Source organism: Corvus moneduloides, chromosome 12 (genome assembly GCF_009650955.1).
Source record: "Corvus moneduloides isolate bCorMon1 chromosome 12, bCorMon1.pri, whole genome shotgun sequence".
NCBI lineage: Eukaryota > Metazoa > Chordata > Aves > Passeriformes > Corvidae > Corvus > Corvus moneduloides.
In genome coordinates, this window is record NC_045487.1 from 6,995,968 (window position 1) to 7,021,765 (window position 25,798).

Below are 25,798 nucleotides of genomic sequence, written 5' to 3' on the forward strand. Positions count from 1 at the left end.
GTACAGGCTGGCATCTCCTGGTGCAGCTGATGGTGGGAGCAGGAAGAGTTCAGTGTCTCAGCTCTGACTGCTTGTGCTCTTTGAAAAGGTAATGAATACAAACACTCTTCTTTGCCTTAGAGGCCTGGATCTACCAGTCTGGCTTAACCTTTTGGTTTAGTTCATGTTCTTACTGAACAGAGCTTCTTCCCTTCTTTTATTCCTCCAGGATTGTGCACAGGTAGCAGATGTGCTTATCTGGGTTCCACTAACACAGAATGAGCTGTGCCCATTTCTGAACTTGAGTGTACTGTTGTTGGGCCCATCAGCCTCTGGGGAGTGTTTCCTCCTTTCTTTTTCCCATGGAGCAAGCATCACCATCCTGCTGTCTGTAAAAGAGCAGCACTGCTTACATGAGACACTGCTGTGGATGCAAATAGAGCAAAGCACATACCATCTTTCTCTAGGAGACTGGATGCTTTTTTCTGTGGGGAATATTTTCCTGCTTTTGGTCACAAAGAATAAAGTGCTGTCAGGGGGAGTAGCTGCAACTGGACAAGTACCCACCATATGCTGTGGGAATAAGGGGCACATCTTAATGTTGTGACAGCAAGCACAGCACCAATGTGAGGTGGTTGCAGGATCACTTTCCCTGACCTGAATTTCCTTGTGCTGTGTGAGTGCTGCTGCTTTTTCTTCATGCAGTGCAGGTACACTGAGGTGAGTGCCCAAATTGCCCCTGCATTGGGGTACCCTGTCACTGCACATTTCTGTGTCCATAATGACTCTTTATAAACAGCAAGTTTAAAATACTCTTCTGGCAAATGAATAGTTGCAGATTTGTTTTAGGCAGCAGCACGCACCCTGATCTGTTGAAGCTTATTCAGTAGCGGAAAGGTTGTCTTACTTCGGAAGGATGTGCCTCTTGCTCACAGTTATGTTTAGGTTTGTTACATGTGCCAGTGACGGGGGAGATTCTGGTCCTGGGAGCAGCCATTTTGCAAGAGCTGAGCAGCCGTTGTTACCTGGCAACAGTATACGAAATTTGGGTTTCAAAACCAGTGAAAATTTCAAGCGAGGATTTGCTGAGACAGGCAGCTTTGCCTTGGGTGTGCAGATGGAGGGGCCTTGCTCTCCAGTGGGGGTCATCAAATATTTGCCTTGCTAGTGAAGAAGAAGAGTCCCCTTCACCCCCTGTTACATCTGTCTCCTCCTAAAGTCTTCAGAAGGCATGGAAGCCACCAAGCAGCTTGTGCTAGGCCAGATGTGCAAAGTCAGGGCACACACACTCTTCAAAGCACAGCTGGGGCTCTGAAAAAATGACTGCTTTACACAAAATTTGAGTGCTATAAACTTCTATGTGATTGTTCAACCAAGGGAAAAATATGGGAATCCCATAGGCACAGCTGCAGTTTCCTAGCAAAGTTACTTAAACACCTGGACTTCAAGGTCAGGTCACGCAATCAGAAGCCAGTTTTGGAAAGTAACAAATGCATGATTTCCAGCCAGCCCCAAATGTTGCAGCTGATCCCTGCACTGCTGGATTTCAGCGGTCTCTCTGCAGGCGTGAGGGTTAGAAGTGACCTGTCAAGAGCCTTTTGGTCTGGCACTTGATTCAGTAAACCTGAATTACCAGCTTAGTCTTTCTGATCTAAGGCTATTTGCTCCTTGAGCCTGGTAAGTTCCTTGAAACCTGTTCTTTGGTGTTTCTCTGATCTGCTGGAATGGCTTGTGTAAGAAAAAGAGCTGTTTCACTCAATGTGTGGAGGTGAGTTTCTCATCCCATGGGAGGTCTCTTACACATCCTTTTCATAGAGCACTTTTCCCAACCTGTTCAGCATATTCTACCTGACAGACCAAAGCAGCATCTGGGGGTGGTGTATTTCACACAGTGCTGTTTCTTTTAAATGCATGTTGGGCACAGCTGGTCATGCTTTTCCTCAGGTTCGGTGAATGAGAACCAGAGACCATCAAATTCGTATAACGGGGACCTGAATGGGCTGCTGGTGCCTGATCCCCTTGGGAGCGGAGATGGACCTACTTTGGCCAAGCCAGTGCATCGCAGCATCTCTCTAGGAGCCCTGCAGGAGAAACAAGTCATGTAAGTTTTGTCAAAGAAATGCTGAGAGTGAATAGAAAACAGCTCAAATTTGGTTCTCTTGAGCATGGACTTGTGTGCTGGGAATCTGACAATGGGTTTTGTGTTGAGTTCAGGTGGCAGTTGTGGGCCAGTGCTCTTGGTTAGAGCTTTTATAGCTTTTGTGAGGCTGACGCCTGGAATCTGCCATCCTTGCCGCTCAGGAACTGAAGAATATCTGCAGAGTTGTTCAGAGGAGGGGAACAGGACTGTACATGGTAAAAATTGCAGGTCAGGGCAATGTAAATCATCAGGGCTCTGGTTGAAACTTGTGGTTCCCCTGTGGATGCCCAGCAGGACTCCTTCAGGGACCCAAGCCACCTGAGGTGTTGCAGAGCTCATGGAAGTAGCTTTTGCTTGGGTTCTCTGGTGATGGTTTTGAGAGAGGATGCCATGAGAACCACAAGCAGTATGCACTGTTTTGTTGATGAGGTTCAACTGGTTGGTTTTGGTTTCTTTGCACCTTCCAGCGTTGGGGACTTGAATCAAATGTAGGTCTGTGCTCAAGTCAAATGAACTGAAGGTTTTTAAGCTCAACAAAGCAGGTGTCTGACTCTCTCAAACCTGTGACACATAGGGAAGGAAGACTCAGCTGAGAGGAGTTTCTGTTTTCAGTTGTTCAGCTCAAGCTCTTAGATGCACAAATCCTGCTGTGTTGCTGTTAAAATTATGAATTTAACATAAAATGTTAAATATTCTGTTCCTTTGAGTCTTGTCTGATTTTTTCCCCTTCTTTGGTTTGTTTTTTTTTTTTTAAGCTGCCTCTCTGGTGACGACAGCTCCACTTGCTTAGTGATATCAGCAAAAGATGTGGAGATAGTGGCCAGCAGTGATTCCAGCATCACCAGTAAGGCCAGAGGGAGTAACAAGGTAAGGAGCAAGAGAAAGGTGTGTCTCATGGTCTGTCTCTTTTTCAGTCACATCAGCTCATGCTTGAATATTTTTAAACAGAAATAAGTATCTTTTTTTTTGTGTCACAGGAGCTTGTAATTAGGTAGAAGTTTGTCAAAGAGTTTAACAAGGGGAAAAAAGTTGGAGCAGTATCTTGTAACTGATTGTTCCTGTTATTCCAGAGTCTGGCCAAGTTATTCTCTAATTTTCAGAAGTCCACGATCTAAGCTGTAGGCTCCTGGGGAAGTGTCCTTTCTCCACAAACAAGATTTTTCTGCTGATTGTTTTCTCCCTGGACCCTGAAGGGAGGGTTTCCCTGGCTGCTTTGCTGGCGTCAGTCCTGCTGAGGGCTCTGGCCAGCAGGTCAGAGCTGCAAGAACCAATACGCTGAAATTAGAGCTGGTACTGAGCAGAGAACTAAGTCATGCTCAGAACAAATGCTAATGATTAGGAGAGAGACCTCTGGTCTTGATCTGCTCAGCCCTTTTCAACTTTATTCCTTAATTTTCCATTTTGTGTTTTTCCATTTTCCATTCCAAGTTGTTGCTTAGTGTGCAGTGAACTAAGGGACCACAAAGATGGAAAAGATAATTCCAGACATTTCTCATGTTTTGTTTTCTTTCTCCTGAACAGGTGAAAATACAGCCTGTTGCTAGATATGACTGGGAGCAGAAATACTATTATGGCAATCTGATAGCTGTTTCAAACTCTTACCTGGCTTATGCCATTAGAGGTGAGATACCTTCTTGTTTTGGATGTGATTTGTATTCTTTTGCTCTTTGTATCATTAAGAAAGGCAAAGTTTGCATCAGAACGCTATAACTGGCACTAATTGAAACACACCTTGCAATACCCAGATCAGAGTGCTGTTGTAGAGGGAATATAAGCGAAGGTGAAGAGAAGAGTTTGTTATGTGGGAGAGTTAGAAATAAAAGAGAAGGACTCAGTGGGGATGCAGGAAAAGTTGAAGGACTACATTGGTTTTACTGGAGAGCTGATTATCAGATTCCTCCTCTAATTAAATATTTCTGCAGCAAACAAGCTGCTCTGTAGCTAAGCACAGAAACAGCCCCACGGTAATTTGAGCAGATAAGTGTTTGTGATGGATTTGCTTGCATAAATTTAGAGTTGAGTTTAAGGCTAAATTTAGAGGATCCAAAGAGCAGCGCAGATGCAGTGTCTTGTGGAGTAGAGAGAGAAAAGCTGAACAACACAGGGAAAGATTGTTTCTCAGCATATGGGAAAGAAAGTGACAGGATGAGAGGAAACGGTCTCAAGTTGTGCCAGGGAAGGTTTAAATTAGATATTAGGAAAAATTTTTTGCATGGAATAGATTCTAAAATGTTGGAACTGCCCTGCCCAGGGAAGTGGTGGAGTCACCATTCCTGGAAGTGTTCATAAAACATGTGGATATGACACTTGAGGCGATGGTTTAGTGGTGAACATGAGGGTGGTGCTGGTTGGACTTGATGATCTTAAAGGTCTTTTCCAACCTTAACAGTTCTATGAAATGAGTAGAGTTATCTATAGTGTCTCTTTCTGCTCTCATAGAAGCACAGAGTGTTTGTGTCTCTTTGTTCTCAGTTCTCACACCAGTTTGTCTGGTCTTTTAAGAAATCTACTACTCTGCTCTTGTGCCTTTTCCTAGCTGAGGTTACTGTAGAGTAGCTTAAGGATGTCTCACTCTTTTAAAAAATATTTTAAAAGCTTGGGTGCAGTAGCACTGGGAAGCTGAGTGGTTTGCTAGGGCTGGCGTGGGCATCAGGAAGTGGAAGCACCATGATCTCTGTAAGTCCGCCTTCTTTGTAGTGATTGATGTCTGTGCGAAAAGGGGAAGCTGGAAACTTTGCTTAGTGTGCATGTGTTCTGAAGCACCTTCTTTTCAGTCATGCAAGCCAAAAAGCCGTGCTTTTTGTAGGGTGAATGTCCATGCCTTTTGCATTCCCCTTACAGAACGTGTGTTTGAGCTATCTGCCTCTCAGTGACTCCTTTTCTGCAGTAACTGAAAATTAAATTGCAAATAAAATTAATTGACTGTCACTGGAGGTCAGCCTTGGAGGTGCGGCGAGCTCGGGATGAAGGTTTAGGCCTGGCATTTAACAGAACCGTCTTTAATAAGGATAATCCTGGGAATTATGAGAAGTTTATGAGAGTTATGGGAAGTTTACAAGAATTATGCTGAGAAACCACAGACATAAATGGTGACTTCTCCCTCTCTCCGTCCTGCAGCTGCCAGCAATGGCTCCGCTATGGTGCGGGTGTTGAGCGTCAGCACTGCTGAGCGGACCTTGCTGAAGGGATTCACAGGAGGCGTGGCAGACCTGGCCTTTGCTCACCTCAACTCCAACCAGCTGGCCTGCCTGGACGAGGCTGGCAACCTTTTTGTCTGGCGCCTGGCCATGGATAAAGAAAAAATCCAGTATCTTGTCCAAATACACCCCCTGTCAGTCTCTGTGTAATGGTTAGATGTGAAGGCAACCTCAACATTGCCATTTAATTTGTAGCCTTTGCAGAACAGCAGCTTACAGGGGGAAGGTCGATAGTTCTGCCCCTTCCAGAGTATCAAATCAGTCAACTTTTACCTGCATTCAGCACAATCATTACTTGATATTGCATTGCTTGAATTCTAGGAGCACCTCAGTGCTTCTGGTCCAGGCAAAGTAGTCAGTGAGAAGGGTCAGTCTGTACCAGCTGGTCTTGGGCGTGGACAGTGTCACCTCAGCTGTGTGACAGAGGTTTGTCTTGCCTGGTTCTAGCTCTTTTCCTCAGTTACTTCTCTGGGGAAGAGGATGTAATACTTCCCTTTCACTCACTATCTTTCTTCCAAACCTGTCATCCTTTTGGTGGCCCTGAAATTTATTTTCAGTGTTCATTACCCTAAATATTTTCCTTTTAATTGCTAGGAGTGATTGCTCAGTACTTCTGGGAAATGTGTGAGGTATGTCACCTCAGAGTGTAGGTTTTTAATTTTAGTTGTGTACCATTGTTTCAAAAGCAACTGGAGCAAAGGTGGTAGTAGTTGTTGAAGACCTGATTTGTAGTGATGCAGTCGAGCACTCAGCTGGGGGAAATGTGGTAGCTCTTCTGTCTTTCTGTCATAGTGTTGCAATGCTGACAGAAATCATTTAATCATTAGCCGTCACATGGATTGCTCATTCAGATGTGGCTGTGTGCCCCTGTTGTGCTTATCCTGTCGCTGCAGGCTGCAAGAGAAAATTGTGAGAACCTATGAACTTTTATAAGCTGAAGGTCTTCTGTCAGTGAAGAAACTCTAGCTTGGCTGCTTTCTCAGCAGAATCCCTTTACCTGCTTTCTTTTTGAATCAATGGCCCAAAAAAATCTTGAGGTTTAACAGTATTAAAACAGCAGCCCAAGCCTGAACAGGTTATTGCTGGGCATTAGTAACAGAGCCAGAATGTTACATTTCTTAACCCTGGTGATCAGAGAGGAGATCTTGGTTAACATCAAGCGACCTGACAATACCCCACTGAACACCTTCCGAAGAATCATCTGGTGCCCTTTCATCCCAGATGATAACGAGGAGAGCGGGGAGGAGGGAAGTCAGACGTTGGCGTTGTTGCATGAGGACAGGGTAAGGAAACCCTACTTTGGAAACATTATCATTAGCAGGAAAAAAATTAATGGAGGAAAGAGCTGAGTTTGCTGTGGAATTGTAAAGGCTCCTGTATAGTCCATGTTGGGGATCCTCCTGTAAGGTGTTGGATTCCTCTCTTCCCAGGAGAGGTCATACTGATCATTCTCTGGGCCTCAGGGGGATAGAAGGGGATAACTTCTGCTCACCATCAAATTCCAAGGACCACTTGAAACAGAGATATCACTTGTCTGTTCAGGGTGAGCCAGTACCCAGGGGAGGGGCTTGGTGGGCAGCAGATACAAATGCCAAGAGCAATTCTCTGAGTTATGTGCAGTGCCAGGAAAGCGTCTAATGGCCAAATTGCGTGGAAATGGGAAGGTTTGTGTCACATACGTGCCATTGGGCTGGTGTATCAGGATACAAGATAACGATCTAGGAAATTCTGTGGATCAAACCAGTGGTTGTAAAAATAAACCTGTGTTGCCTACATGTTTGTTTTCCAGGCAGAGGTGTGGGATTTGGACATCATCCGAACTAACAACAGCTCCTGGCCGGTGGAAGTGCCTGATATCAAAGAAGGTTTCATCGTGGTAAAAGGCCACAGCACGGTACAAACCTGTTTTGTTTGGTTTTCTTTGGGTTATAGTGTCTCAGGAGCTGCAGTTCTTAGGACAGTTGGCTGTAAAAAAAACAGTCGTGAAGCAATTATGATTGTGAAAAGCCAGAAAATCCCAAACCAAAATGAGCTCTATTCATAACATGAATAGCAGTAAGAACAGTGGCAGCAGCCATTGTACTTGAATTTGGTGTCTGGAAAAGGTGATGGTTTATTATTAGCAAGAAAGAGGGTGCCTGTCAATTGTTCTGTGAAGGGTTAAAATGCTTAGTGTTAGAAGCTGCCTGTTTCTGTTAAAAATCGCTCTGGCCTTCTCTACTATCAGATTGTTAAGTCAAATTCTTGCTTGAAGATAGAGCTTTTTCTTCTTGTAAAGTAAAAAAAGCTGTACAATTACTTTTCTGTGTCTCTTTCCCCCCTCTGTGTAGTGCCTGAGCGAGGGAGCACTTTCTCCAGATGGAACTGTGTTGGCCACAGCAAGCCATGATGGTTTTGTAAAATTCTGGCAGATCTATATTGAGGGACAGGATGAGCCAAGGTAACTGGAGAACTGGAAAACTAAAGATCTTGGAAAAAAGAGCAGTATTTTCTCTGGGAGAATTTCCTTGATACAGAATCATCTGTGATGGTCATTCTCAGGACGTTATGAAGATACAACTTAAATGTTTGTAATTTGTTGCTGAAAAATTGCATCACTGAATATTGTAGGCTTATAGAAAAAGCAGAGGGCTGTGTCTGGAAATGGGAGTTCTGTGCTTTGCACAGGCTGTAGTCAAACTCTTTTGCACTGTCCATGTAAATGCAGGAAGCTGCTCTGAGCTGTTCTTCTCAAGGTTGACTTCTTCTTGCATTGTACCCTTGTTAAGATACCAGACCAAATGGCAACATAGGATTTTATTTACTTATTGGTAACAATATTTGTCTGCATGGGCTGTGATCTCCTTATTTTATATATAAGACTTGTAAAGAGCTACAAGTCAGTAATGCTTTGTGGCTTCTGAGCACAAAGTTGTGTGTTCAGCGTCTGCATCCTCCTCATTTACCATTCCCTTCACACTTGGATGTTTTCTCTGATTTATTCCCAGGTGTCTTCACGAGTGGAAACCCCATGAAGGCAGACCTCTTTCCTGCCTGCTCTTTTGTGACAACCATAAAAAACAAGACCCAGAGTAAGTCCCCAATCCTGTGCTTGTACTATTAAAGTTTAACCGTGTTTTCTAACTCTGCCTTGCCTTGAGAGTTCCTTGTAACTGAATCATCCTTAAAAATTTTAGCTTTGTAGCAGAAATAAGTCCTGTCCTCTTCGTAGTAAATTTTCTAGTGATGGAGAAATAAATAAGACTCTGAAGCACAACCTAAAGTGACCTTAATCACAGTGCCAATTCTATGAAAGTAATGAGAATTCTAAATTCAGGGGTCCTCTCAGGTTTTATGGTATGTCAGTTTTAAATGGCCTGTTAATCCTCCCAAATTTCAACTGCAGTTGATGAAAATACAGCTTTTATTGTTACTGTTTCTTCAGTCAGTTGTGGCTTTAAGGTTTCCGAGGGGTGTAATGGTTTCTAGTCTGCCTCAGAGCAGGAATTTTCTGGGAACTTTAAGCCACAGTTGGGTAAAATCAGCCATGGGCAGCTTGTGAGGAGCTTTTCTGGGAAGGACCAGATCTTCTGTAAGAGAACTTGGATCTGTTGTGCCTACAGGGTTCCCTTCTGGAGGTTTCTCATCACAGGAGCCGATCAGAACAGAGAACTGAAGATGTGGTGCACGGTGTCCTGGACCTGTCTGCAGACTGTCCGGTACGTGTTGGTGGATGCCCTTGAAGGGTGGGATTTAGGGGTACTGAATTTGTAAAGGTGATCCCTGATCTCCAATGGATTCTACTCCAGCCAAATTTGAGCTTCCTCCTTTGCCATTCCGACCTGTCATTGGAAGCTCTCTCAGCTGTGCCAGACTGTCAGGTCAAGCTTTGGCAAGGCCAGGGAAGTTTATGCTTTTGTTATTTGTGTTACCAAGACCTGCTGTCTTTGCCTTGTTCTGTAAAGCATAGACATAGCTGTAGCATGAGGAGAGGCTGCACACCTTGAGTGTTTTCTTCTCTAGAAATTTTAGATATTCAATAACCAATCTAGGATTTTTTCCTATTAGTGCTTTTTCTGTTTAAACTATGAGAAGCTGCTATACTGATAGAGCTTAAGAAATTATCCAAGGCTTAAATGATTTTCCCTCTTTAAGTGGGAAGAATATGACATAGTGCTGAGTGCTGCTTTTTCCACCTCATGCTACAGAAGGTCCAAAACCTGTGGAAAGGTTATTTTGATTTGGTAGATTTTTGGTTTTAAATCTGTAGCATTGACTCTTGTACTCCTATGAATGTGGAACATGTTAAGTACTGACAAAGTGTCATCTTTCATTTCAGTGTTCAGTATCCATAACTTGATCCTATTGTGTGATCTCCCAGCTGCTTTCTTAGCTGATGTCAGCACTGATTTCAACAAAGGTGTTTGTGTTCTAGTGGGTGGTTGCACTGTAATAGGGCTGTAAACTCTTTAAGGTTCTGTGGGATTTTTGGTATTTAATGCAGTTTCATAGCAATCATGCTGGTTGGGCTAATCTGCCTTCTGTCTGCATCCCCTCCCTCTTATTTGTCTACGTAGCTTTTCTCCTGACATCTTCAGCTCCGTGAATATTCTTCCCAGCCTGAAGGTCTGCCTGGACCTTTCTGCTGAATATCTGATTCTGAGTGATGTGCAGAGAAAAGTAAGTAGTTCATTTTATTGCTGCCTGTGGGCAATGGTGACAGAAGCAGAATTGGCCTTGTGTGTGACTGGTTCTGCTGCCTAGGTCTGGGATTTGCATGTTAGATAAAAATGCAGAGGTTGACTCAGCAATTTCACTGTTAGATGAAAATGGGTAACAATTCAGCTGAGTAATCCTGAGGAGCCTTAAGGATTACTTCTCACCCTTTGTAAAGCTCTGTAAAGCTCTCATTTGGAGATACTTCTATCTGGCATGGTAGGATTGTGTTCTTGATCAGCATTGTCTTGCCTAAGAGTGTAGTGCTTGTGGTTCCCTTGAGTGTTCCATTTCAAATTTCAAGACCCAGGCTTTATTCCTCACGTCATCTCCCTTGTTCCAAAACTAGTTTGGCTGCTGGGCTTTGTAGTCCCCACACATACACTTGGGCTGCTCTGAAAGCTCTGATTTACCGTTTCTGATTCTTCCAGGTCTTGTATGTGATGGAGTTGATGCAGAACCAAGAGGAGGGCAAGGCTTACTTTAGCTCCATCTCGGAGTTCCTCCTTACCCACCCAGTGCTAAGCTTTGGCATCCAGGCTGTGAGCCGCTGCCGGCTAAGGCACACTGAGGTGCTCCCAGCAGAAGAGGAGAATGACAGCTTGAGTGTAGGTAGGTGACAAAATTTGGCTGCTGTGTGGTCAGGATTTCTTTCCTGGCTGGTTGTGACTTTCTCGTGAAAGGCCGGTCACTTCTCCCAAACGACAAGACAAGAGGAAATGGCCTCAGGTTGTGCCCAACGAGGTTTAGATTGGGTGTTAGGAAAAATTTCTTCACCAGGCTTAAGCTGGGTTGTCAAGCACTGGAATACAGGATTCAAGGTGTGGCCTCACCAGTGCTAAGTACAGAGGGTGGTCACTGCCCTGGTCCTGCTGGCCACACTGTTGCTGACACAGGCTAGGATGCCAGTGGCCTTATTGGCCACCTGGGCACACGCTGGCTTATTTTAAGCTACTCTCAACCAGCACCCACAGGCCTTTCCCAATGGGCAGCTTTGCAGCCACTCTGCCCAGCCCTTGGTGCTGCAGGGGGTTGTTGTGATCCAAGCACAGGACCTGCCACTTGGCCTTGTTGAACCTCACACAATTGGCCTCAGCCCATCAATCCAGCCTGTCCAGATCTCTCTGTAGGCCCTTCCTGCCCTCCAGCAGATCAGCATTCCTGCCCAACGTGGTGCACAGCATCACCAGCCAGTCAAGGGACGGGATTGTCCTGCTCTGCTCTGCACTGGTGTGGCCTTAACTTGAGTCCCATGTGCAGTTTTGGGCACCACAATATAAAAAAAGATACTAACTTGTTAGAGAGTGTCCAAAGGAGGGCTATGAGGATGGTGAAGGGGAAGCTGTATGAGGAGTGGCTGAGGTCATTTGGTCTGTTCAGCCTGGAGAAAAAGAGACTGAGGGAAGATCTCATTGCAGTCCTCCAGCATCCTCACAAGGGGCAGGCAATGATCTTTTCAATCTCATGATCAGCGACAGGATTCACAGAAATGGCATGAAGCTGAGTCAGGGGAGGTTTAGGTTGGATATCAGGAAAAAGTTTTTCACCCAGAGGGTGGTTGGGCACAGGAACAGGCTCTCTGAGGCGTGGTCATAGCACCAAGCCTGTCTGAATTCAAGAAGCATTTGGACAATTCTTCCAGGCACGTGCAGTGATTCTTGGGGTGTTCTGTGCAGGGCCAGGGGTTGGACTCAATGATCCTCGTGGGCCCCATCCAGCTCAGGATATTCTATGATTCTGTGGAGTTGTCTGCAAACTTACTGAGAGTGCTGTGGATGCCCTTGTCCAGATCATTGATAAAGAGAATCTGTATGGTGCCTGTTCTTTGCTATCAGTTGATCCTGCTGTGATGCTTTTGTAGTACTTTGTGTGTAGTTTCCGTGCAACTTCATGTTTTACCTTTGTCTCCTTTCCAGAAGGTGCTCAGGGCTCCGGGGCCGTTGAATCAGCAGCAGGCGTGCTGATAAAACTCTTCTGTGTGCACACCAAGTGAGTATGTGTGTGCAGCTGTGATTGTCCTAACCCTGCAGTGACCTGTAGAAATTTAACTTTCTTAAATCCTTTTGCTCATAACAAAAGCTCCTTGGCCCCATAGAAATTTCTGGCTGTATGGCCTTACCAGGAGGTAGCCCTTAATGGTGTGACAAGCTTACCTATCTGTGGCCATGAGTGATTTAAGAATGGTGCTCACACACAAGTGCTGGGAAACATCTCAAATGCCCTGGTTGTCAGAACTGGGTGACACGGCTGAGTGAGGATCAGCTTCTGTTGCTTCAGTGACAGGCAGAAAACACTGAAGCATTTTCCAAGGGAATTAGTTCAGTGAAGAGAAATCTTCTGAGCCTTAAGACTTCTCTTGCTGGTTCTTAAGCTGATCAGAGATGCTTGTTTCTTTCCAGGGCCCTACAGGATGTGCAGATTAGATTCCAACCTCTTCATAGCCCTGACACAAGTGCTTCCATGCCTTCCCATGGCTCTCATGAAGAATTTGGTGAGCATGTGTGTTAAACTGGTCTTCAGTGTTGCTGAGCCTTTAAAGATTGTTGGTGGGAAGAGCAGGAGGGTGGTTTTGGCTATCTCTTTGTACTGCAGTGGTGTCATTGCATAAGGGGCTCTGAAACAGAGTAGCAGTGAAGCAGAAAGCTGGTTAGACCCTAGTTGTGAGTATGGAGTTTGGGATGTGTTAGACCAGGAGTGCTAATGCTTTGTGCATGCTTGAGTTCACCTTCCTGGGTGATTTGGCACTTGTGCAAGAAACTTGAGGTTTATCTCTTGTCAGGTGGAAGAGATGAGAGTGACAGCAGAGCTGTGGGAGTAGAGGGGACTGGGCTCTCTGTGATGTGCTCTTTCAGCCCATTCACCATTCTGGGATGTGGCAGTTAAAATGGCCTTGCTTTTAGGGAAGAAAGGAAGCTTGGACATTTTATTATCAAAGCCTGATAAAATCCACTCTGGCATACAAAGAGGAAGCATAACACAAGATTTGCTTTGCCCTAAGCTTTGACTGGGATGTTGCAGGGTTTTTGCTTGTTCTTTTTGGAATCAAGCATGACATGCAATGGCATAAGTTCATACTTTGTAGAATTAAAGCTTTAGTTTTGGAGGGAAGTTCCAAACTGATTTGTATCTCTCTCTGGAAGCCTTTCCAGACCACATGGCTGATCTGAGCACGGAAGGGCTGGGATCTGAAAAGGAATCTGTGCATGGCTCCCAACCAGACCTGCGGCGCATTGCTGACCTGCCTGTGCCAGCAGACTTCCTTTCTCTCTCCAATGATGCTAAACCCAAGCTGATGACTCCAGATGCATTCATGACACCAAGTACTTCTCTTCAACAGGTAATCAGAGATCAGCACTGTTATGGTGATGTAAGGGATGGAAGTGGGTTTTGGTACTTTTGGGCATGCTTTCCAGGCTGTAGTGATTCTCATAAGCTCTGCTAGCTGAATGCTGAGCACACAGGAAGCTCTGCATGTAACTGACTGAGCAGAGACATGTTGGCACATCTGAAATGCTAAGCTGGCCTAAGCTTGTGTTGTCAGTGCTGCGTTTAGCTGCAAAACTGCTGATGTAGCTGTGCTTTGTAGAAATACGGCTTTGCTAAATAACTGTATCTAAGCTGGGAGACTGCCCTTACTGGTTTACACATGTTGTTTGGGGTTATGATGTGACTGTAATGGAAGAAAATATGCCACCTCTGCACATCCTGTGTGATGGGGTCCTGTGGGAACACAGATCTGAAATGATCAGATAGGTAAATGGGATTGTTCAGACTTGGGAGACCCTGCTGGAGTACCCCGCTCTCCTGCCATAAGCCCTCTGCCTCTGCGCTGGTGAGGTCACTTTGTTTGGGGACAGCAGTCCCTTGATAAAAGCAGCCATGGTTCATATGATGAGGATGTTTTGGGACTTGCCTTCAACAAGCACCTTAGCAGTACAATTCAACCTGTGGGGATGTTTTCTATTCCCTCTTCACCAAAGACTCTAGGAGTCTTTCTTTCTCAGGTTGAGTTGTGTGGTTGCCCTCTGTCCCATCCTGACTGCTGTGTGTTTCCTTACAGATTGCTGTCTCTTCAGGCAGCAGTGTCAGTTCCCTGACTGCAGTCACAGCCATGAGCAGCACTTCTGTCACGGATACCTCTCTGCCCAGGTAAATAGCACATGAGTTAAATAATACATCTGCAGCTGAACTGATACAGGCCTTTGGGATAGCACAGAGCTGTAGCATGTCTTGTAGGAGAGGAGATTGTAACCAGAGTTAGAAACTGGCCTGTGTCCCAATGTCCCTATATAGGCAGCTGTTTGCATCCATAATGCTGCTTGGAACATGCCTGTTGTCATCTAGGGGCCAACAAGAGTGTTTCATGTGTGCCTCATAGGGATTCTGTTATTGCAGCTCAGTTTTGTTGCTCTACATGCTTTCCCCAAAGGCCCATTGTTGTTTACAGGTAAGACAACACTGCAGCCACCAAGGACAGCGAGAGAATTGGGACTGGTAGGAGAATCTTACAGTGTGACAGTGGGTTGGGCTGCATAACAGGCAAGAACTTCACTTCTGGGGTTGGGAAAAGGAGAGAGACCTGTCTCATAGTGTCCTGTTTCTCCCTGAACTCTGTAGAGTGTGCACTGGAGATACAATTGGTCCCTTCTCTCACTGACCCCTTGAATTCGAAGAGATTGCAATGCTCCTTTTTTTCTTTTTTGTTGTTTCCACCTGGTATCTCTCTGGGCTGTGTGGGGACTAGAAGATGCAGGTACTTATTGAGAGGGAGTAGCTGACCATGGAAAGAGCAAGGGCTCCTCCACTGACCTTTGTACCCCATCTCCTCACCTTGAGTGTTTCATGCAGATCAATCATTTCTTTGGGCTTCTTGATTTGGTGGTGTCTGTTTCTGCAGAGCATCGGAAGACTTGACTGTGAGCCCCAAGATGCAGCTGGACACCAGCCTCACGCTGAGCAGCAGCAGCAGCAGTCTCCAGACCAGTCCTAGGAGTCACTCTGTTCTTATCCCAGGCCTCCCTGACAAGCTAACACCAAAGGCACCTGTTCCAGTAAGGCTCCAAATGCTCCTCCCTTCCTTCTCATGGGCCAGGGAAATTCTATGGGCCTGTACAATCTGAAATTGTTCAGCCTGGAGAAAAAAAGGCTCTGAGGAGTGGAGTGGCCTTTCAGTGCTTAAAAGAAATGAAGAGTGACTTTTTACATAGGCAGAAAGGGATAGGGCATGGCAGAATGATTTTAAACTAGAAAAGGGGAGATTTAGGTTAGATGTTAGGAGGAAATTCTTTATTCAGAGGGTGGTGAGGCACTGACACAGACTTCCCAGGGAAGTCCCATCCCTGAAAGTGTTCAAGGCAGGTTGGATGGGGCTTTGAGCAACCTCGTCTAGTGGAAGGTGTCCCTGCCTATGGCAGTGGGGTTGGAATGAGATGAGCTTTAAGCTCCTTTGCAACCCAAAGCTATCTAGGATTCTCTGAAATTACACTTATTTGGATGTTAACAGGGACAGTGTGTGCCCTTTGGAAAACACAGCTGCTGGCACAGACCTGCAGCCCAGTTTACTCAGCCATGTTGATGGAACATGTCCATGTATAGAACAGCATGTCTCTGAAAACCAGAGACAGCTCTAGCTCGTGCTGTCACTATCCCAGTGGCTGGATGTGGTCAGCCTTTGTGTTAGGAGACAATGCTACCTGGAAAGGTTTATCCTGCTTTTTGTCTGATGTGTCTGAAATAGCGATTTCCTATCCCTAAATTTTAATTTCCAGGTGTTGTGTAAAATGGATCATGACCAAAGCTTGAGATTGAAATAAGTTTTCAGTCCAGGAGATATTCAGTGTTAAAATTAATGTTTTCCCTCAAAGAGGAGGGAGTCTGGAGCAGAGCAGGGAGGTAGAACTACTGTTACATTTTCTTTTGAAAGTGAGTTCAGACTAGTGTTGCCTTAAGTGTGGTGTTAGCCCAGCTGAGAGTCCACTACAAGTCCTGGCACCGTTTTCCATCTGATGAAGGAGTGGGAGCCAGGGATCACATGAGGAAAGGATACAGCAGGCTGTTTCCAGAGGCAGTTTGGTCTAAGGCACCAGAGGTTCTTGGGGTGTCTCCACATTACCCTAAAGGCTCTTGTTTGATTTTTGTTTTCAGGTCACACCAGGAAACTCCTCTCTAGCACTGGAACTGCAGGAAGTGGAGCCCTTGGTGGTGCCCCAGGCTTCTCCCACCCGTGAGCGCTCCCCAGATGTCATTTCCTCTGCTTCCACAGCCATGTCCCAGGATATCCCAGAGATTGCTTCCGAGACCCTGCAGCGCAGCTTTGCGGCGGCTCCGTCCGGGCTCCCTGGGGAGGTGCTGGAGCCCAGTCACCATGCAGACAGTATGGCCTCAGCAGCCTCAGCCCTGCATTTGCTGTCTCCCAGGAACCGCCACAACTCCGAGCACAGCCACCACTCTTTGGACATGCCTCCAGTGGAGGTGGACAGACTGAATGCTCCATCATTACTGGAGACTGCTTTAACTCAGGAAAATGCATCTTCTGACAGTGTTGTGAGTCAGCCATGGCCAGCAGCTCCTGACATAACCCGGGAAACCAGGAACAGCATGGCAGACAGGTAATCACATGGGTTTGTCTGGCACTGGGCAGTTTGTTTGCACTTGCCAAATGGGCAGCTTGGTGAAAAGCTCTTACATTGTGATTAATCCAGAGCAGTTCTCCATCCCTCTGTCCCTTAAAGGATCTGATGAGTCAGTCTTCCTGTATGCTTGGTCTGTAGGCTGTGTCCTGAACTTCCTAGGCCACCTCTAACAATTTTTGCTCTCTGATACCCTTTGCAGCATAAATGATCTCTGTTAAGAAGGTGAAAAGTCTGCTTTATTGGCCTTCATGTTCACCTGGAGACTTGAGCTACCTTTTTTTTGTGTGCGCGCTCTGGAAATCAAGCCAGTACAAGCTAAGTTCTGCCCCAGGTGATGCATTCCTGAAGGCTTTTGTTGAATCAATTAGCACATAACTGACAGGTTTGGTTATAGGTTAATTGTACATCTCTCTTCTAGGATTGGCTCTGTGCAGCTAGTGTTATAAATAAATAAAGTACTTTAGCAGTCAGAAAATAAATGGCAGTGGAGCAGGAATGAAGAATGGTGCACCATCACTTAGGCTGCTTAGAAGGAGTAATCTGTTATGCTGGACCAGTGCTGGATTTCATCACAGAATTAGCATCCCTGTCTTGTAGTGGGATGAGAACAGCGAGATGCATCTGGCATCTCCAGAGTCTGCTTAGACTGGGGCTACATGCACCATGAGAACCTGCAAACACCTTCCTTTTCAGCAGGAGTAGAAGGCTGAGAGGGTCTGTGTTGTCCCTCAGGTAATCCTGGACTGTTCCCTCATCAGAATTGCAAAGAAAGGCCTCACCTTGTGCCTCCACAGCTGAGGACGTTGTTCCAGGAAACAGTCCCATCTGATGGCTCTTGGGAGGGCATTAAGACTGTGTTTCTATGCAATATTTTTTATTTTACTTATAATATGAACTTGAGAAAGTACTTTTATAGGAGTTTGCAACTCCCCTCAATCCCACTCTGTCTTTGAATTCTTCAGGACATATTATATCAGAATATCAGATCAGCTGTCTGACTGTGAGAGATTTCGCGAGTGCTCACTTCTGTTTAAAGTTCTTCCTGCAAGCTGCATTCAGGGAGATGTAATTTGGAGCCTAGAAGCACGTGCAGTTTGCTTTCAAAATCATTATGACACTCAGACTAGATCCACTGTTACGATTCTGTCTGTTAGAGCTGGCCCATCACATTCACACACTTCCTCAGACACTTTAAGGAACTAAGGAACAATGATGATTTTTGCTCCAGTGGTCAGTATTAAACAAGGAGAAACAAACCCGAGATTATGCTATTCATTGAAGTATGCTGTGCTGCCAGGTTTGAGTAGTGACTTACCTCTCTCTTGTATGAATGGCTTTTGGGAGATAGTTCTTGGTTAGTGCTTCTATCATAGCTGAGCTGCTTCTTCCTTCTGGACAAGTCAAGCCTTTAGTGCCTCTACACAACACCTGCCTCTTCCTGGATCTGTGGGATCAGTGTGGGGTTGATTTTTGTTATAGACTTTCTATCAGGATCTCTCGTGAGACGTGGAGAGAGTGTCCAAGCTGAAAGAGGCTTTCCTGACGGTATTTTCTTTTTTCCCCTCTCTAGCCCAAGGGATGAGGTTGAAGAAAAGCACAAGAGCTCTTCCTACCATCGACACAGCTACCACCTGCTGCAGCATGACAGCCAGGATGCCAGTGCAGAACAAAGGTACCAGAGTGCTCAGCCCCCTCTCTCCCCCTGTATGGACTCAGGCTGCATTCGTGCCTCTGTCCCCAGCCAGCCTTCAAGTGTGGGATGAATGTCTCTGCTTTGTCTCCTGACTTAATGTGTGTTTGCAGCCCAGCTTCCCTAATGTTCTGATGACTTCAGCTCATCTGAAGATTGGCCTCTGGGCACTCTCCAGTTTATTCCCTGTAGGGAAAGGTTTGATTGTGCTGCTTCTAAAAGCAGGGACCAAGCTTGATTTAATTACCAGTAAAAACCTGTTAAGGGACCAGTTTCCAAGTATTGTGCGTTATATAAGGTAGCAAGGGTACCTCAGGAGTAAGTTTCTTGCTTCTGACATCTTTCCTCCCTTATGAGTCCCCCTAAAGTTCTGTGGACACATTCTGTGTGCCTGACAAGCTCAGTCCTGTTTGATAGCTGAGGGTTGTCCACAATCCACATGTAAATTCAGACTGAAATGTGCAGCCTGTATTGGAAGCTGGTCAGCAGGTGAAAGTCTCCAAGGTACTGAGGATCACAGGTGTCTTAGGCTCACCTGATCCTCCTCTGTTCTTGCAATGTTTTCTGTGTCCAGTGCTTGCTGTGTGTAAAGCTGTAAGGATGTGCTGTGCTTGGGTTCCCTGCTAGGTCATGCTGGGACTCACATGCCAGTGTTTGCAGCTAAAGAGGCATCGTTCAGCCACACTGCCTGGGCCCTGGCTGCCCCTAATGCAGGGACCCTCCAAGCCTTGCTGCACAGCACTCGGGCTCAGCCTGAGCAGACCTGGATCAAAGCAGAGCAGCCTGTTCTGAGCTCTGTAGAGGTGATTGTGAAAGGTTAAGGTGGGGGTGTCTGTAGCTGACTCTGGCTGTGTGTGGATGAAGAGCTGTGTGAATCTCTCCCCTCCATGAAGGCTGACACAGTCCAGTATTGTGAGTGATGTCCTCTCCTCTGCCATTCCTTCACAGTGACCATGATGATGAAGTTGCGAGCTTGGCTTCTACATCAGGTGGATTTGGTGCCAAAGCATCTGCGCAGAGGCTGCCTGTGAAGGACTGGAAAGTCAAGGCATCCCCCCGGGCTTCCCCAAAGCTAAAGCGGAAGGGCAAGAAGGATGACGGGTACGCTGGGCTTGCCAGGTCACAGGGGGCTCTGGGACCAGCTGGGCAGGGCCACAGCCTCTCGTAGCCATTGGGGTCTGAGGCAGCAGCCAAGGGCTCCCAACCCTCACCCCATTTGCAAAGGGCAGGAACCCCACAGAAAGCATTGTTGGTTACTCAAACACTGACTGTCACTTGGGCGTGGGAATAGTTCTGCACTATCTCCAGCTGGGACTCAAAACCCAAAATACAGCCTGGGCTTGAGAAGAATGTGTGGGAGGTAAATTGCACATTGTGAGGGGACACTGGGTCCTTTCACTGGTTTCAATGAAGGCTTCATTGGAACTGTGATGCTGTGAGTATCACAATGGCCTCCATTTCTAATTGGCTTCTGAACAGTGGCACAGTGCCCTTGTGCAGCAACATCTATCATTTATTACCTGCTTGCTGCTTTTGTGTGTTTCTAAATGTGCCTATATCAATATCCTGTGAATGAAAATTGGTGACTGGAAGGGTCTGCCCATGGCACATTAGACCAATCTGTCTGCATCAGTGTGAGGAGAGCAGCACAGCTTCTGCACGGGGCTCCCTCCTCTTCTTGTGTTCCCATAGCTGCATGATTTGGATCTCTAGCTCTGCAGATCATAACAAAGATGGGCTACGGCATTTAATTCTGGCTGTGGTCCTGCCAATTGGCACCCTGAAGCTCTTGGTTTCTGAAATGGCTTTCACTTTTTCTGCCTCAGTCCTTTTAAAGTTGATGAGTGGGTACTGTCTGAGAACTAAAAATGTTTGCTTTTCTTCATAGATCTTTGATGGGATCAGTTCAGTCACAAAGGGTCTCCTGGGAGCCATGTGTTCAGTGTTTTTCTTTATTCTGCTCTGTGAGGTGGAGTGCATCACTAGTTTCTTCACCTTGAGAGCTGGAATCACACCAGATAATTTGTGCTCATTCATTCTAAATTTTAACAAATGAATACTTGTTTTTTCTTTGGTAAAATAACAGGAGATGTTCAAAAGCTGTTTGGCAAAGTCTTCCCTTTTTTTTCAAAGGCTTTGAATTTGGACAAAACTGAAAAATCAGTGTGCAGTGCACTTTGTAACAGTCCTCATTACCACTTGGTTCAGGTCTCCTCTCTGCAAAGGGACCAGTCTGTAAGGAACTTCAGAGTCTGCGAATAGTGCAGATGATGGAGTCATAATAAGGACTGGGATTTCATCACCTTCCCATCATTCTCCATGTTATACAAGGCAAAACAGAAGTATGAGCTGGAATGTAAAATCCAAAGCAACCATAAAATGTGTGATCTGTTTTGGCAGAAGACTTGGATAATAAGAGGAGTTAATTGACATAACTGGGTTACTACTCTTTCTCTGTTTATTTCCAGGGATGTGAACCAGTCACCAAGATCATCTAACAACCAGGTAAGTCAGAGTTGCTCTTCATGACACTTCATATCTTACTAGGAAAGACCTAAGAGAAAGTTCATCCCAGTTCCTTGAAGTATCATGGGCCATGCCCAAGCAGGTTGACATGGGGCTGCACTTGGGCTTGACATTGCTCTGTGCTGACACGCAGCAGAGAAGGAGCTGCTCTGTGGTCTCCAGACTGATGATTTCCTTCTCATATTTGCTTGTGCCTGCAGCAAGATAAGCTGTTCCCAGCAAAGAAGGGATTGCAGGGGGACTGGCCTTGATATGTGTGTCTCCTTGTTCCTTCCCCTTAAAGGTGGGTCCTCACACTCCTTTAACTATTTTGAGGAGGTGACGAGACAACACACTATAGATTTATACTTCTCCAGTTGTTTGGTTCTTCATAAATAAACAAAAGAGCTGAAAAAGTGCTCTAAGAAATCTCCTTACTGTACTGATTGCACAGCTCTTTCATGAGTGTTTGAGTGTTTACATTCATGCATTACTCTCAGTACCTGGCCAAAAGTGAATAAAATCTGCTTTGAAGGAGGTCTTGAATCTAAACAGTTGATATTCTAAGCAAGCATTTATTCATTCCATGCAGGAACCTTGCTTTATCAGTTTATTCCTTGGCACAGTAGTTCTTGGGAACAGGCATTAAGCCGGTCCTGTTTTCTGCATTGTGTGTTACGCTTCACTTCCAGGCACAGGGGTTGACTCAATGCCGAGCAGAAAGCTCAGCTGACCTCCAGTCCTGTTAGAAATTAATGCTTGTTCTCTCCACATGTAGGTGACACCAGAGTTCCAGGATGAGCTGATGTGCATCCTGAGGAGCCAACAGCGGGAGCTCTCCGAGCTGCGGCAGAACCAAATGGAGCTGCTGCAGAGACTCACAGATCACCTCGATGCCATCCAGAGCTCCCTCATGGGCCACATGGAGAGGGTGATTGACTCCCAACAGGAGCAGGAGCGTATCCTTGTATGCAGATGTTGAGTGGAAGGTTGCAAGGCAGACTAGAGGCACGAGGAAGGCTCAGAAGGGTCAGGGATCTTGGGAGCATGGGGCCATAGGTGCAGTGCGATTGCCTGGCTGCAGTATAACTATTTTAGTTCCTCTCAGGCCCTTTCTAAGGGTAAGAAACTCAGAAATAGAACAGAGAAGAACGGACACTTCTTTCTCAATGCCACTAAATCTTAGTTACCCATTAAGCCATAAGTGCTGCAGTGCTGGTGTAGACCAGAGGTGCACTTGGTACATTATCCCACCTCAGAGAGTGGCCAGTTGCACAAGAGTAATTATGGGATGATCCTTTCCTCCTTAAGGCAAGTCGGTACTTGCACCAGAAATAGCATCTGACTGCCATACTGCATAGCTGAATACAGAATTATCTTGTTTGTCCACATTTATTCATATGGTGGTCTACAGGTCCCTTATGTGTTGTCTGAGAAGTATTTTCTTTGGTGCTTTCAAACCTTGTATCCAGTTGTTGGTATTGTATTGTGAGTCGTTGGTTCCTGTGTACATTTGCTGCACTGACTTTGGTTATGTTCCTCAAAATGAGCAGCTCCAGCCTATCTCATGTCTGAAACCACTCTTAACTTCCATGACAACAGTTTTCTCTATTAATTAGTCTTGGATTTTCCTTTTTTGGCTATCAGTCTGATATTCACAGATAGTTTAGATACCTTTCTACTGAATTTCAGTGTCCAGAGCTGCTTTGTAATACTAGAATAATTTTTCTTTCTGCACAGCTTTATGCATGGACTGAATTTTGTCAGCAGCTGAATTGTCATTTCTTTGTTTGTTTTGTCTGAGTTTGGTGTTTGTTTGTTTAAGATGTGTTTGTATGTTTGCTCCTTCAGAGAGCTTGCTTGCTTCGTGAGGTATGAGTAGCCTGAAGCCTGGGTTTGCTCCCATGCACTGTATCACTTATGTCCACTAATTCCATCCTATAGAAACTTTTTTACCAGCTTGCTGTTTATGGATAATGGACTTGATGGTTTCTGGTGTTCTGGTTTTAGCTCAGATGGAGTTAATTTTCTTCACAGCAACTCACGTGTGTTATGTTTTGGATTTGTGACTAAAACAATGCTGATAACACACTGATGTTTTTGCTGTTTCTAAGTCCTGTCAAGGCCTTCTCTGTTTCTCACGATGCTCCACCAGGCAGAGGCTGGGGGTCGGCAAAAGTTGGGAGGAGACAGAGCCAGGACAGCTGACCCCCAGTGACCAAAGGGATGCCCCACACTGTATGACATTGTGCTCAGCTGTAAAGGCTGGGACAGAGGAGGAGGAAGAGGGGACACTTAGAGTGATGGTGTTTGTCTTCCCCAGCCACCATTAGGCATGAGGGAGCCCTGCTTTCCTGGGAATGGCTGAACACCGGCTCGCCGATGGGAAGTAGTAAATGAATTCCTTACTTTGTTTGATTGGCATGTGCAGCTTTTGCTTTACCCCTTAAACTGTCTTCACCTCAACCTGTGAGTTTTCTCACTTTCTCCCTGCCTGTTCTGTCCCCCATTGCCTGCAGAGGAGTGGGTTAGTGGTTGGCTGAGGCTGAGCTGCCTATGGGGCAGCCAGGTTAACCACAGTATGTAGGAAACAGTACTGTCCAACTTCTTTTAGCTGTTTGACTTTCCTATCCTGCCTTCCAAAGCTCTTCTCTCACCCTGATCAATTGTTTAAGAGCACCCTGTTTCAGGAACACAGCAGTAATGTTACGAGATCCCTCTTTCACCAGAGCTGCACATTTGCTGTCACCGAGCCTCTGGAGGTGAGGCTACTGTCCATCTTCGTGTACAGGAGTGTTGTGGGTAGACAGGAAATCTGTTGTTTGTGCTCCTTAACACGAGTTCTCATTAGAGAGAAGACTGGACCGGGTGCTGACGGAAGGGCAGCAGCGCAATGGGCAGCTCCAGGAGCACCTGTCCCAGCAGCTCTCCCAGTCCCTGTCCACAGCTGTGTGTAACCGTCTGGAGAGGACCCTTCGGGAGGAGATGAAGAAGACAGTGCCCCAGTGTGAGTGTGGCTGCCTAAGTAGGGGAGGTGGATCCCTACAGGTAGCTCCATAGGGATGGAAAGCACACTGCAAAAGTGCTGGCACTGTATGAAGCAGGAGTTAGTTTGTGTGAACACCAGGCTCTGCACAACAGACTGCTGTGGGCCCCACTGTAATCTGAGAAGAGGGCCTGTGGTTTAGAAGCGGTATGAGGCTCCCAGAGGGAATGCCTTTCCAGAGAGTGTGGTCTGACCTTCCGTTATAATCTCTAAAGCCTTTGGAGTCTGTTCAGTGGAGGAAGGTGAAAGAGGCTGATGAGTTTGGAAATGCTGAGACTTGGTTGGAGCAAGCTTGAACTTGTCTTAGCCCTTTCTCAATGCGCTGGCACCATGCATGTAAGGAAATGTTCCAAAAACTGCTGGTGGGAAAGCCTGCAGCCAGTAGCTGCCTAAGGCAGGGCTACCTGCAATTCTGGATCAGGTCAGCTCTGACTTTGTCACACCAATTCTTAAAAACCTTCAATGCTGGAGGTTCCACAGCTTCTGGTGACTTCCAGAGCTGTACCACCTTCCTAGCAAAAACTTTCTCCAAATGTCCAGCCTTAGCTCCCCAAGCAGAGTTTGTGATCATGGTCCCTTGCTGTGTCATATCCAAGAATCATTTGATTGCATTTTCTTTTTTGGGCTTTGAAGTGTGACTTTAGGCTTAAAGCTGCAATTTTGTCCTGTTTTTGTTATGCCTAGGCATTTCCAAGAGCATGGACCCTACCCTCAGCCAGCTCAGTAGTACGATTGCTGCCAAGCTCACTGCTGTTGAGGGGACGCTGAAAGAGAATATCACCAAGCTAGTGAAATCAAAGGTAAGGAGAACTAGAGTAGCTTTTCCTGGGGACACCGAGTTGTCACCTGCCTGGGTAGCAACTTCTTACACCTTTTCCTCTCACCTCTGTCTCTAGGTAATGCCAGTTTAGCTGCCGGTAGTCAAAGCTCTTCCATAGTCTCATTAGGAGGACAAGCTCTTTGTATGCTCCCCTGCCCACTTTGCCTCATTGGCACTCCTTTCATTTACCAAGTTGTTCATTTTCTACTAGAGTAGAGATTCTCACCACAGCAGTGACTTCTGAGGCCAACTCAATCAGTCAAGTGGTGAACATTTGACTGGCTCCCTTCTATTCTCCCTATCTACATCATTTAGGGAGCATGAACTGCTTACTTACCTTGGCAGGGAATTACGGTTTTTTGGGAAGGAGGAGGAGGGGAAAGGAGCTGTTCCACCTTCCTTTGCTCTACAGCAGGAGTACAGAGAAGTGGTGCTGGTTTTGGGCAGCCCCTGAGCAAGCAGAGGTTCTGCCTGCTGGAGTCACGGTGCAGCCTGGCCAGTGGGAAGAGCTGAGGGAGCACCCTTGCAGACACTGGGCTGTCTTTACCTGGTGTGGATGTGTTGCAGGGACCTGGTATTTGCCTACATCCTTAGTCCTGGAGCAGGCTGTCATTAACTTTCTGGAATCTTCTGTGTGTGCTTGTAAGAACCTTACAGACAGTGTTGTGAGGGCCACAGCTGACACTCTGCAGGGACCCATCCAGTCAGCCTACAGGGAGGCCTTCCAGAGCGTCGTGCTGCCAGCCTTCGAGAAGAGCTGCCAGTCCATGTTCCAGCAAATCAATGACACCTTCAAGCAGGGCACACAGGAATGTGAGTAGGTTTTCTTCTTTAGCTCCTCTCTGCACTATTTGCATTAGTGGCTGACAATACGTTGGCCTTACGTTTTTGCCTTTCAGAGTTTCACTGGTGAGTGTTTAACCTTTTAGCCCATCTGTGTGTTTTGTTTCATACTTGGGAAGCAGAAGTGGGTTGGGTTTTGTGGGTGGTGCTTTAAGAGCAGAGATTCATCTCTGGTCTTTGTAGCCCATAGCAAAACACTCAGCTGTGTTCTGGGAATCTGTGACTTTATCTATTGAGCAGGAGAGCCCAGC

At 46.1% G+C, this 25,798-nt stretch overlaps 1 protein-coding gene across 1 annotated transcript in view; it reads left to right on the forward strand.

Moving 5' to 3' along the window:
* EDC4 (enhancer of mRNA decapping 4) overlaps positions 1-25,798 on the forward strand; it is a 33,671-nt gene that overhangs the window by 2,242 nt on the left and 5,631 nt on the right. The window contains exons 2-25 of the mRNA XM_032121815.1: positions 1,924-2,080; positions 2,875-2,986; positions 3,641-3,740; positions 5,237-5,426; positions 6,452-6,599; positions 7,106-7,210; positions 7,647-7,756; positions 8,304-8,387; positions 8,919-9,014; positions 9,873-9,975; positions 10,443-10,623; positions 11,928-12,000; positions 12,411-12,502; positions 13,152-13,348; positions 14,072-14,160; positions 14,909-15,062; positions 16,156-16,619; positions 18,214-18,315; positions 19,282-19,434; positions 20,802-20,838; positions 21,617-21,797; positions 23,690-23,845; positions 24,569-24,684; positions 25,352-25,517. Coding sequence (XP_031977706.1) covers positions 1,924-2,080; positions 2,875-2,986; positions 3,641-3,740; positions 5,237-5,426; positions 6,452-6,599; positions 7,106-7,210; positions 7,647-7,756; positions 8,304-8,387; positions 8,919-9,014; positions 9,873-9,975; positions 10,443-10,623; positions 11,928-12,000; positions 12,411-12,502; positions 13,152-13,348; positions 14,072-14,160; positions 14,909-15,062; positions 16,156-16,619; positions 18,214-18,315; positions 19,282-19,434; positions 20,802-20,838; positions 21,617-21,797; positions 23,690-23,845; positions 24,569-24,684; positions 25,352-25,517 — 3,366 coding nt within the window. The remainder of the gene's footprint in view (positions 1-1,923; positions 2,081-2,874; positions 2,987-3,640; positions 3,741-5,236; positions 5,427-6,451; positions 6,600-7,105; positions 7,211-7,646; positions 7,757-8,303; positions 8,388-8,918; positions 9,015-9,872; positions 9,976-10,442; positions 10,624-11,927; positions 12,001-12,410; positions 12,503-13,151; positions 13,349-14,071; positions 14,161-14,908; positions 15,063-16,155; positions 16,620-18,213; positions 18,316-19,281; positions 19,435-20,801; positions 20,839-21,616; positions 21,798-23,689; positions 23,846-24,568; positions 24,685-25,351; positions 25,518-25,798) is intronic.